At 38.0% G+C, this 13209-nt stretch overlaps 1 protein-coding gene across 3 annotated transcripts in view; it reads right to left on the minus strand.

The window, feature by feature from the left end:
* The window catches only part of ELP4 (elongator acetyltransferase complex subunit 4), a 137636-nt gene that overhangs the window by 54237 nt on the left and 70190 nt on the right, over positions 1-13209 (minus strand). Inside the window, exon 10 of one of the 3 annotated variants that reach the window (XM_088175264.1) lies at positions 6139-6264. The exons of the other annotated variants lie outside the window; for them this stretch is intronic. Within the exon in view, the coding sequence (XP_088031390.1) occupies positions 6154-6264 (111 nt within the window). The 3' untranslated portion in view covers positions 6139-6153. Of the gene's footprint in view, positions 1-6138; positions 6265-13209 lie in introns of those variants that run through there. 3 annotated transcript variants of the gene reach the window in all.

Here is a 13209-nt window from a genome sequence, read left to right on the forward strand (position 1 = left end):
AAATGAAGCAGAAAGCAATACTTCCTGTAGAACACTCCTAATAGGTAACCTTTCTTCTTGGTCTATATAGTTTGTTTCTATTACCAAGACCTGAATTATTTCTCTCCAGTCTTTTTCTTTATCATCTTGATAAATCCAGACATATTCTAAACATTACTGCAAAGATTATTTTTCTAGTCCAGTGCTTTGGTTAGTAACACCAATGTCATTCTAGCCCTTAATTATCCCATTTTTTACTGCTGAAGCACACTGAAACACATATCTTAATTTTCAAGTTCCTTGCAATTTAACATCACTTGAAATACCTTAAATAGCAGCATACCTACCCTATATGTGAGAAATCGCTCTCATTTTCTCTTCCTAAGTTTGGGATGCTTTGCATATGAAAATTCCCCAAATGTCTCATTACACTCTCAAAAATTCCTCAAAAATTTCCTCTTCTATCAAAGTGTTTTGTATCACAGAACATATATGCTGAACTAATCTAAGACTTAGCTTATGTTGATGAAATCCTAACACAGCAACTCACTGACTTTTGTGTGTTAAGATAAGGATTGGCACTGTTAGCTCGAAAAGCTCTCCCAGCCTCCTCCTAGTGAAGCTGTAAAATATTATTCTTGAGGCAGCCAAGGGATGGGAGACAGGCTCAGGGTATGTTTATGTGTATGTGTATCTCTCTCCACAGTATAATTAATTTTCTTTGCACAGTCTCACCTGTAGTAGCAAACAGGGTCAAAAGACACAACTTGTAAAACTCTTCTCCAGCTTCTCTCCTAACCTTGACTTTTATTTCCCTTTTCCTCTTCTCTTTGTGGAAGAAACAGGAGAAAATGCAAGGGTTTTTCTCTTCATGTACATCTCAGTTGCACAAGAATCTTTTGTTTGCTGCAGGACTTGGCAAAGATGAAGAAGGCAACCATATAAAGGAAAAAAATTGAAGGTTCCTGAGGGGCTGCTGGAAGAGGAGGCAGTCTAAGGAAAATGGCATTTTACAGAAAGAAAAGAAAGGGGGAGAGAGAGACACTGGAAGAGTTAGATCAGGAACAAACCTTTGTCCAGCTAAGACAGCCAGGGTTTGATGATAGACTTAGAACAAATGGACCTGGTTCATTCAACAAAGCAGCAGATCAACCTTGCAACTGATGAGAAGGAACTTCACTGCAAAGGAAAAGGGAGCACTGACAGTGAGATGTGCTCATTGTTTGTATGGTTATTTGGAGCCTGCCATGGCTGGGACACCAAAAACCTGAATATTTCTGCAAGGAAGGTGGAAGAAATGGGGACAGAGATGTGGCAAACAGCTGTTTCTTTTGTGACACTGAAGCCTGCAGAGGTTTTCTAGAACAGAGGCTAGACAGAGTTAAAGGGTAAAGGTAGACATTTACTGGAAGGCCTTCAAAGGGTACACCTTGGGCACTGCAGGCACTACTCAGCCAAGTGGTTCAGAGCCCTTTTGCATTTATGAAACACCCCAGAGCAGGTCCAGCAGACTGTAGCATTCAGCAGACACACATCACTCCACAGACAGTGTCCCCATGCAGAGGTCACCAGCTGCACAATAAATGGAAACACACAGAATGTTCCAGGTGGGTGTGTGTGGTATCTGTGAACAGCAGAGCTTCACAAATGCCAATAACTGCTTTTAGAATGGAAGGGTCTGAGTACATGAATTGAAACTAGGTTTGCACACCTGGTACCTGCTGTCATTTACAGGACACTGTGTATCACTGGTATGTTTTGATGGGATGAGGACAGAAAGGGAAGCCAGTCCCTGTGCTCCCAGTCTGAAACCTACCCTGGTGCAGGCATGGTCTTACAACTACTTGGGCCATCCTTGCCCTAACACATTTGAAAGCCCAAACATCAGAGAGCACCCCTTGACTGCTCACCCTTGGCTCTAAGCTCTCCTGTACTCTCCTATGCTGACTGCTCCTCATCCATCAGCCTCCTTCCTAAGGAGGAGGAAGGCTAATTCAAAGAACAATTGCTCCTTGCCAGTACATTGGAAAAAACTTCTGGAATTATAAATCCAACAACAATAGTCATCCAACAATAGTCTTGACTCACTATGGAATGAATGTATCTCTGATGACACACAGAAGCATGTGTTCTGTGTATCAAAAGACAGCAAAAATCCTCTTAAAAATGAGGACAGAGATGCTAAAATCATCGTTCTGGATATGAACTCACAAATGAATCATAAATTCAAGGTGGGCCAACTTCTTTCTGATGTGGACAGAGAGACTCTTACAGGCAGAATGCTTGTCTCTTAGGTCTGTTTCCTGCCTTCAATGACAATGGGTTTGTGTTCTTTTAAAGCAGTTTTATGGAACCAGGATGCCTAAAGGACATGGGCACTGTGTAACAACAGAGAGACAAAATTAACTAAGTAAGTAATGGTGACAGTGTCCATAAGTCAACTGTCTTACATAATCTGCAGCAAGATTTGATGGTACTAAGCAGACCTCTCTCCAAAATAAGTGCTAAAGCAGCACAAGACTGAGGGTGAACAATCCAGAAATAAGAAATTATTCACAGACTTGTGCTGAAAGGAGGAAAGGCAGCGTGATGAAACACCTGAATCAGTAGTAGTATCAATAAAAGTGGTTGGATTGATATGTTTTTTCTGTTCTGTGTGATTGAAGCCAGTTCTTTGAATATTCATGAGGAACAGGTTTCAGTCTGTGCAAAAGCTTTTTTGTGTCTTTGTCTTTGTGGCTCTGTGAAGAATCAAAGACATCTAAGTATAAGCCTAGAATTTTTAATGTTATGTGCAACTTTCACCAACTGTAGCTAAACGAAACAATTCATCAAACAGTAGTTTTCCAACCAGAGATTGCATTTCTTTTGGCAAATCAACACTGTTGAGTCACAAGGACTCTCTGTTGCCAAGGAATTCAGAAAATAGTCAGTGGCAGTGCCCACAGCATTTGAAGCAGCCTGACCTGAAGTTGTGTTTGTCAGCTGAACTGCCATGCCAGAGGACAGAGAACCCTCCTTTGAATCTCTAGGACATGAGCCTGACTATCAGGCTTTCTTTTGTTAATGAGTTCATATTAATAGCCAGGCAAGAGTTTGGTTGCTAATCAAGTGCAGCAGGCACTAATCCAGCTGCTGAAGGCATTGCAATATGAGGTGTCTTGGTCTGAATCATTGAATGGTTTGGGTTGGAAGGGACCTCTGGAGAGGATCTAGTCCAGTCTCCAAGAAGGGCAAGATCCTCCTACCATGGTTTTTAAAACAAAGATGAGGAAGGTGAGAAGTGAAGAGGAACACAACATGAATGGGAACATCAAAGAGCAGTGATCCCAGCTCAAAGATAAACAGAATTATAGAACAAACACATCCCAACTGCTGCCCCTGGAGCCTGATTTAGCACTTTACATTTAGTTAGATTTACTCCATTTTTACATTGAAACTCTATGGAGAGTACATCCCAACATTAAAACTTACAGTAAGAATATTGCTAATTAAGTATTTTCCAGTAGTTCTCTTGATGAAGACATAAGGTCTTTAGTCAATTGAAAGTCAAAATTGACACTTTCCAAACAGCTGCTGTATCTCAGGAATTGCATTTATGTGTGGTTTATGAAGTATTTTTCAAAGGATCAATGATGTGCAAATCTTTATCAATGCATGGAGAGCATTACACATTCTCTTTTATAAAATTTACTATTTTTTGACATAGAAGTTTGAAAGTCTCTTCCAGTTTCAGTCTCTGAAAGCACTAATCTAATTTAAAGAGGATTTAAAACTTATGCTTCTGTAATACAAAGGCATTGTAATGATCTCTTATTACTTCTAGAATAACAAAGGGGTTATGAGCCACCACATTGGAGATATGGAAACTGAGGAGGAAGCCTACCTTGAATTACAGGCCAGATTTACAAATAACTGCATTTTCATCTGAAAATGTAATGTTCAATGGCATTGCACATAAGTACATTTAGAGATCCTGAGGTCTGAACTAGCTGGTGATAAGGGCATAACTGGGTGTGAGAAGACAACTGTAATAAATTTAAGTGTACAATGAGATTGACAAAATTATTTTAAAAGATATATGTTGAATATTTTTAAAGGATTGCTGGTTATCTTGAAAATGATATGATAATTTTCATTTACTTTTAACTGTTGATGAATTTGCAGACCTCCACAGTTCAAATCCCTGTCCCTTAATTCCTCTTGCAATGCAGTGCTAACAGGATGGAACTCCTCTGCTGCCTCCAAACCCCTCTAATTTTGCTTTATAGACAATAAAACCAGTGCAGGTATTTAATATACAATAGCAGAGGCTTGAGAAAAGTCTCATTTTTGTAGGACAACTGTTCATTTTGATGTGGACAAGAACTATTTTACATCAGGAAGTTTGTTACATCGAGTCATAAACTAAAACTTCTGATGTTGCACAGGAAAGAACACACAACATAATCTCAAATCTAGACTAAGAATTTAAGAAGTTATTTTTTTAGGAAGTCATGGTTAATACCAAAGGGAACAAAACAAAACAAAACAAAACAAAAGTTCTGGAACCATCCAGAGCCCAAACAGTTTCCCCAAAGCAGTGGAAGGACACAGGCAGCTGTGGGTGGGTGCTTTGCCAGGTCTGGGATGTGACACTGCTTTCTGTCCCCAAGACAGCAGGTTTAGAGTGACCAGCACCTACACAGGACACTGCTGGGCCACAGAGGGACACTCAAAGGAAAAAGAATCAGAATGAAATCAATTAAAATAAATAAAGTAACAAATATGGAAAGCAGGACATAAATGATGGTATATTTAGTACACTGCTACTGCAACAGGTGAACTGAACATGGCTGTGTGGCTGACTAATTCTTTCCTGCCTTCAGAGCAGCTGGTTACTAAAATAAATGATTTGTATATTCAAAAGGGTGCTGATTCCTCTGGACTTGTTGGCTGGAAATGTTGTAGAAAGCCATGGTACCCATATTATTTACCTTCCTCCCCACGACTAAAACAGGTACAAACAAAACATTCAGCTGTCAAGCATTTCAACAAGATTACTAATTCAGTTGGAGCTTATTCTGCTGAATGGAAGCACTTTAAAAAACGTATTTCAGTTTTAAGGAGAAAAGTATGAGTTGTGAGAGAGAGAAAATTGGGCTGGTAGCTGTGCCTTTATGAGTGTGCCCCTGCCACTCCCCTCTGCAGCAACAGGAATGGGCTGTCCTTGTCTGAAAGGACAAACTGACTGTGGATCTTCGTGCTTCTGTTAAAATACAAAAACACCAGCAAAAACATGCTGCTGCACAAACCAGTGAGAAATCAAAACATATCCCAGAGTGCAATTCATCAGTGTTTTCTATCTGCATTATCACAGAATCACAGAATATCTTGAGTTGGAAGGGACCTATTTATCCAAATAATGCATCTTTTAACTCAATATACGGAAACTATAGAAGAAAATTACACAGAAATTATCTACCTGGAAATAGAACTTTATTACTCTAACTATTCAGAAAGGTTGCATTTGAAAAATTAATTATATCTGATGAAGCATTAGTACACATCACTAACAAAAAGCAGCACTCCTGATGTAGGATGTTAATTAAAATACTATGATAAAACTCATACAAAAAGGACAATAGTTATCAAAAAGGAATCCTAGAAAACTTTTTACTCTGAAGATAATTTGAGCAATCTTACCCAGAAATAAAAGGTCTGTTTTGTCAGATCATATTTGTACAGTCAGGTTTTTAAACCAGTAACTATACACAATATGAATAAATACACAGTTTGGAAAAAAAAAGAAAAGATTTCTTATATGACAGACAGAAGAAATTTTGCTTTTTCATTCTTTCTCAAGCTCTGTGTTAACCAAATGCTCCAAGCAGTTGTAAGTTTTGGTAATGGTCAACACCAGTAACTGTACACAATATGAATAAAAACATGGTTTGGAAAAAAAAGATTTCTTATATGACAGACAGGAGAAATTTTGCTTTTTCATGCTTTCTCAAGTTCTGTGTTAACCAAATGCTCCAAGCAGTTGTAAGTTTTGGTAATGGTCAACAGAGTAACAGGTACTTTGCCTGATGTTTGACCAACACTACTGGTCTATGAATTCTAACAAAAAATAATTTCTGTTTCACATCCCTCTGGAATTTTTATCTCCTATATATCCAATATTGCCCTGGTTCATCTCAAAGGAAGAGCTCTGATGAAACAAAGATCCCAAAATGCTTCACAAACCCAAAATGCTTCACAAACCCAAAGTGCTTTGGTTAGGAGAAAGCAGCAGCCAAGCATCTGCAAAGAAGGAAGTAAAAAAAAAATAAAACCATCTCTGCCTATACATGCTTTGCAAAGTCTCCTGACAATAGAAAAGGATCCTCCCCAGCATATGGAGGAGCTGCTGTGCCCTTCCGGGGATGGGCTGGAGCAATGCTCACCTCGGGCACGCCAAGGAGAGCTGAATTGTCAAATGCAATTTCACTCACGGGCCGCCCTGGCTGGGGCACATTAGCGGTGTGCAGTGGTGATGGATGGTTTACCCCAACCCCAAACTGCCGCCTGGGAAATGCTGCACGCACACCAACACCGACTCAGCCATTATTAGTGTCAACAAGGTACACGCGGGCAAAATTTGGTTGGCAGCCAGGCAAGATGAAGCAAGGCGAAAAAGTGACCAATTGGATGTTGAAAATGGAAATTGATAGGCATGTTGTAGTTTGGAAGGGTTTTAAACAGCAGAAAAAGTCATACATTATTAATTATTCCGAGATAAATATTTAAAAAGTCTTGCTCTACGGAGAAATACAATTTTTAAGTCAATGTAAATTACATGTATTGTGTCCTAATTTTAGGGTTCTTTATCCCAGAAGCTTCACTATGACAGTTCAGAGAATTTCTTATTATATAACTTTAAATTACTCCCATTCAGAGTATTGCAAATTAAAAAATTATCTACCAAATAAACATTTTAAAAACAAACAAACAAACGGTGTATTAGTTTTGTTGAATTATTTGCAAGCAAAGCAACCACTTGTACCCCTCACAGTGGAGTACAATGCTCATATTTATCACCTTCACCTTTTCAAAGTTACCTAAATATTTAATGAACTAGACAGTAGAATCCACCTGTGTGAGCAATCACAATCCTTGGTTCTCTAAATAAATAGCAAAAAATTGCTAAAAGAGAATGTCCTCAAGTTTCATTGCCTGAAGTGATAGGCTCTGACAAATCTAACAGCTCTTTCTGTGTCATTCCTAATGCACTTGTCACTCAGTATTATCCATCCTCATTAATGACAATGGGAAAGTTTATCTTGGGAACACGTTTTAAATCATCCACTCTTTACAATGGGACCATGAAATCTCTTACAAAACATGAGGCGGGAACTACTCTGACAACAAAACCCCTTCGTGGCAGCTTTACTCTTAATTCCTGTTCAAGGAATAATGTGTTTATCATACAACCACACGGAACAATATATTAGATGAAACTTGAAACAAGAATAGCTGGCTTGATTTTTCAAGATAGAAAAGTGATTTTCCAATAATTTTTTTTTTTTATGTTGGGAACGTGAAATCTTTTAGGAATGTAGTTTTGTATGGAATCATACTTCTTCTATTAAAAAAAAAAGTTATAAAATAGTTTGAATACTAATAATGTCATAGAAATAGTGATACTGCTCACACTAAAAAAGGTCACTAAGGGACTATTCCAGACTTTGCACAAATTCTGCTTTACTTATAGATACTTTTACCAGAAGTCCAGATTGTATGTATAAAACCACTCCAGTTATGCATAATTTTCACTAGTAAATATTCTGGTTTGATTATGAGTCCTGAAAACTGATATGCCCCCTATGCCAGTGCTATGCACTTGCAACAGATGGATTGCAACTACTTACTTTATTTTGGATGCTCTAATGTAAAAACTACAATATTCATTGCTTCTCTTTTCATCATCTCATTTGTAACACCACCATTAAAGCAACACAAGTTACTTTCAAATGCATCTGACTGCAATAAGTGCTGATTTTTTGGATCAATTTGTAAAGTAACAACAGAATTTCAGGATGAAAACTCGAGAAACAAAAAATAACGAAAATCAAAGAAGCTACAAGAAAGAATTCCAGTTATTCCTGTTTATGTGAGCACAGACAAATACACTGAATGTGCAGGATAACACTGTCCTAAAGGATGCAAATACACATCAGGGTGTGGGTGAACAAAAATGGAGGAGGAGAAGTAGTAAAGACCATGGTACAAATAGAATTTTAGTTCACACGGAGGAAAAAGTGCTTCTTAGATGAAATTACAGGTAATCCACTGACAAAATCACTGCAATGGTTCTATCACAGAGCCTTACCCTACTAACACAGTAAAAATTCTCCTTTGTAGATTTGGGTTTTTTTCAGTAGCCTGAATCTAATTTTCATTAGATTAGATTAGATTTCATTTTTCAAAGTCAAAATGCCCTTTTCAGATCAATAAAAACTCATCAGAGACACACCTCCACCTTAAAACTGTCTTTTCCATAATGTGACTGTGGCCTTGAAAGTTTCTAAAGTAGCCCACGTTTTTATAGGACAGACAGAACACAAAAAAGCCAGTTCTCCTTTCCTTGTTTCCACAGGTTTTCAAAAACCAGAACATAATAAGCCTGAAATTTTCAGGCTTTTGCTGAAGATTTTAGCAGGCAGTAGTGAATTGTCTTCTTATTTGGCAAAAACTCATTTTATTAATAGAAAAATAAGAAATAATGTGGCTTCCCATTTAACTGATGAGAAATTAAATACCTCACCAATCATTTCTTATCAAAATGCAAAGGAAATCTAAAAAAAATAATTAAGCAGGACAGTACTAAAACAAATATATTTTAATATATATAGCTATTTAAAAGTAGCTACTTCAATGATACAAATACACAAATTAACATAATACTTTTCAAGACTATATTAATTTAAGAAATCCCACTTAAACAAAATATGAATTCAATTTCATTATAGAGCTCTTCAAAGCATCAGGAATCTCCTTTTAGTTACTTACTGAAATATCTGCATGCATTCAATATTTATGCTGTCTTTCTCTCTATTCATTTTTAAACAGAATTAAAGGAGTAGCTAAAACTCTGCCAATAAAATGACAGGAAGGCTATTTTTAGCCTAGATGATGTAGACCAAGCATAAACAGCCCATGGCTATGCTACTATTGAGGACCAGATCTAAATACAAGTACTAGATTTCCTTCTTATTAGGTTTTTTTTTAACAACAAGAATTACAAATTACATGCTGCTTTGTATCTCTTAATAAATCCTTATCCTAGAAGGAGAACCATTTTTCCCTTCAATAAAGCAAAAAAAAAAAAGAAAAAAAAAGCTGATGTAACTCCTGCCACACTGGTCTCTGGTAGAAAAAGGTTTGTGAAAGTGCATTTGAGGGAGTGCAGGAAAGCTGTAACCTGCCCAGAATGACAAAGCCTTACACCAAAAGGTGAGAAGTGTTGATTAGCAAGTTGATGGTGACACATCCATCTCCAGAGACTGCAGGGTTTATCGAGTAAGCAACACATGACTGAGTCCCTAATAAATCAATGAGAGAAGAGATAAAACCAATGGATAACTGCACACAATGGAGAGCCAGAAAGAAAATGCTGCTGAGTTATAACATCTGGCACCTCCAGTGGCCAGGGATGTGTTTATCCTACAACTGGAGACCCAGATGGGTACAAGCTGGGGCTACACCCACGAGCAGGCTTGCCTTGGTCAGCTCTTGTTCATCTACTCATAAATCACACACAGAATCCCAGAATCCCAGAGATCATCGAGTCCAAGCCATCCCCTGACACCTCAACTAAACCACAGCACTGAGTGCCCCATCCAGGCTTTTTTAAACACATGCAGGGATGGTGACTCCACCACCTCCCCGGGCAGACAATTCCAGTACTTTATCACTCTGTAAAAAACTTTTTCCTAATATCCAACCCTCAGCAGAGCTTAAGGCTGTGTCCTTTGGGTCTGTCAGCTGTTGTCTGGAGGAAGAGACCAACCCCACCTGAGCACAGGCACCTTGCAGGAGCTGTAGAGAGTGACAAGGTCACCCCTGAGTCTCCTCTTCTCCAGGTTAAACAACCCCAGCTCCCTCAGCCATTCCTCACAGGGTTTGTGTTCCAAACCAGCCTTGCTGGCTCAACACTCTTCTAAACTGAGGGTGATCTGGCTGCCACATCTGTCACCCCACTGTTGGCCAGGGCTGATTCAGCATCAATCCATTTTATTGATATTAAATAAAAACAGCTAAGGGAGAATGTCCAAAACCTGAGCCATCCTAGAACAGCAATCCTTGACTGAGAACTTTCACAGCCCCCAGGTGCATCTGCAAAGTGCAGAGCCCCTCCCTGCTCCAGCTGGGTGAGGCAGGTCCCTGAACAGCTCTGACATCCAAACATGGGAATGTCTTACCTGATATCAAACATGGGAATGTCTTACCTGATATCAACATGGGAATGTCTGACCTGATACCAAACATGGGAATGTCTGACCTGATACCAAACATGGGAATGTCTTACCTGATATCAAACATGGGGAATGTCTTACCTGATATCAAACATGGGGAATGTTTTACTCCAATATCCAAACATGGGGAATGTCTTACCTGGCATCCAAACATGGGAATGTTTTACCTGATATCAAACATGGGAATGTCTTACCTGATATCAAACACAGGGAATGTTTTACCTGATATACAAACACAGGGAATGTTTTACTTGATATCAAACACGAGGAATGTTTTACTCCAATATCCAAACACAGGGAATGTTTCACTCCAATACCCAAACACCCAGCAGATATTGCTGGTGCATCACAGAGACTTCAGAAATCCCCTCAAGACTCAGCTACCACGGCCAAATCCACCTCAAACATCCACCTGTGGGTCCCACAAAGCCTGTCTTTCCCAGCAAAAGTGAGTGTACAGTGCCTCAGCAAAGATGATTAAAGATCTTCAAACTTTCAATATTGAGCAAAAATTCAGGTTACTTTGAGATAGCAAGTGCTGCTTTGGATGCAAGGTGAAGTGGATTTCTCCTGTGCAGCAGTGCTCACTTCCTCCCACTTAAAAGTGGCAAACTGGTTATTTTTGCTTTCTGCTTTTACTTTTCATCAAGACTCAAGCAGACACACTACTCAAAGATTACTGCTTTAATATAAGAAAAAAAGTAAGTCCGTTTAGTAACTGTTTTGTAAACATGAACTTACGAACATCAGAGTGAATTCTTGAGTAATTTTTGCTATAACAGACTGTGAACAGGAAAAAAGTAGATTAAGAGCCCATAGACTGTATTTTCATAAGCTAAAACCAGGCTTTTCAAACCTTAAATACCTGAAATAAGGCATTTAAATGAACTATTTTCAGCAAGTGCTACCAGCTGTTTTCTCAAAGTCAAGCAGCCTGTGACTGGTGCAAGTTGGCACCAAAATTCCTTTTATTTATTTATGCATTTATGGACATCAATAAAAAGCTTTAATTATTGTACACTATACAATTATTGCTTACTTTTTTCAGAAGGAAGGAGGAAGCGGAACTGTTAATTGGTAATATCATTCATTCTGAACGGGGCTAATATGGTGTCAATGTTAAGCTGGCCAGAAACACGACTTTAACTGCAATAAATAATGTTTTCCTTTCAGGAGACAGCCTCACTTGATATTTCAAAAACTACTGGTTTTCAACATGCAGTGAGAAACTTTAAATTACATTATGTGTGATATAGAATCCTTTGAAAATCCCATGAAATATAACTAAGAAAAATCAAATACAAAAAATATCAAAATCATGTAACTAATACAACTGTGAGAAAGAGAGCAATAAAGATGGCATGACCAAAACCTAACTTTACTTACACCTTGGGCACTGTAGTCCTCACCCATTTTGCTTATGAGAATCTACTTTTTGCATAATTTTCTTGGCCAGAAATATAAGAATAAAATGTACTCTGGAATTTAGTTACGAATAATAACCCATAGTTCAGCTAAAGCTAAAAGCAGTATTTGCACAATGATTATAGAACATTTTTTCTTCAGCTACAGTACTTTGCAGTGTATGTATATTTTTTCCTCTTGTCTCCTTTTGACACTTTCATTAAGTCTTTCAGACTAAAAATAATGATTAGTTTGCTCTCAAAAAAATAATTTAAAAACCCAAGTTCCTGTATGTTAACAGTTAACAGTTAATAGTTTAAGAAAGGGCAATATTTTTTGTGGAAAAGTAAAATAAATAGATCAGAAAAATGGTATGAAACAATTTCTGTAGAGGTGAAAAATTTAAAGAAACTAAATTTGTGGTTTCCTTACAGATTTATGCTCATCCAAAACCATTAATATTTTCAAAAGACTGGAAAAGTTAACACGACCTTGAATTTCCCAAGTTACAATAAAACATTTGAAATTGGTTTAAGCGTGTTACTAGTCATGGCAAATGTTTGGCAGCATTGGTCTGGTTCCCTAAAATGCCATTTTAACCCTTCACCAGTATTAGATGGGGCTATCTTCAGTGTCCTCAGTCACACAGTTCTTTGGATCTCTCCCTACCCAAAGACTGTAATTAAAACCATACCAAGCAGCACTGGGCTGAGGAGATGCAGATGGATGTGCACCTTGCACATGGGTATGAAAAATCCTCCCCCTCTCATTGCTTTCCTAAGAGCCCTGAACTTCAGTGCATGTCAATGAAGTTCAGGTACAATGTAGACCTGTGGAGGAGAAAATGTGACTTCCTCTCAGCTTTCATTTTTATTTTCCTGCCTTTACAGAGATACAGAAAACCAGAGATGTGTTTTACCATGTAACAGCCTGATTGAATTTGTTACTCTTTGTAAAATGAGAACATGATACAATTATAAAAGATCCTAATTTTATTAAAACTAGTGATATTTTAAAGAGCATTTAATGGAAGTGGCAATCAGTTCCTGCTGAGAACTGCTACAAATATGGGATTTAACTCCTTTTGCTTCTTAAAGACTGACCATAAATATCTTCCTAACTCATGCCCACAGACCTTTGTCTAAAACATACTAGTGAATAATAGAACCCTTGTGGAGAAACAGTTTTTTAATCTTTATCAACCAACATTTTTACAAAAGATGCCCTTAGTCCACCTAAGTTGGAAAGGGAGAATATGTCAACTACTTTACTGGTCTGGCAAATACAGGAGGGGTTGACCCATTTATTTACAGAGTGAACAGACCAA

Source organism: Sturnus vulgaris, chromosome 18 (assembly GCF_052056855.1).
Source record: "Sturnus vulgaris isolate bStuVul1 chromosome 18, bStuVul1.hap1, whole genome shotgun sequence".
Classification (NCBI taxonomy): domain Eukaryota; kingdom Metazoa; phylum Chordata; class Aves; order Passeriformes; family Sturnidae; genus Sturnus; species Sturnus vulgaris.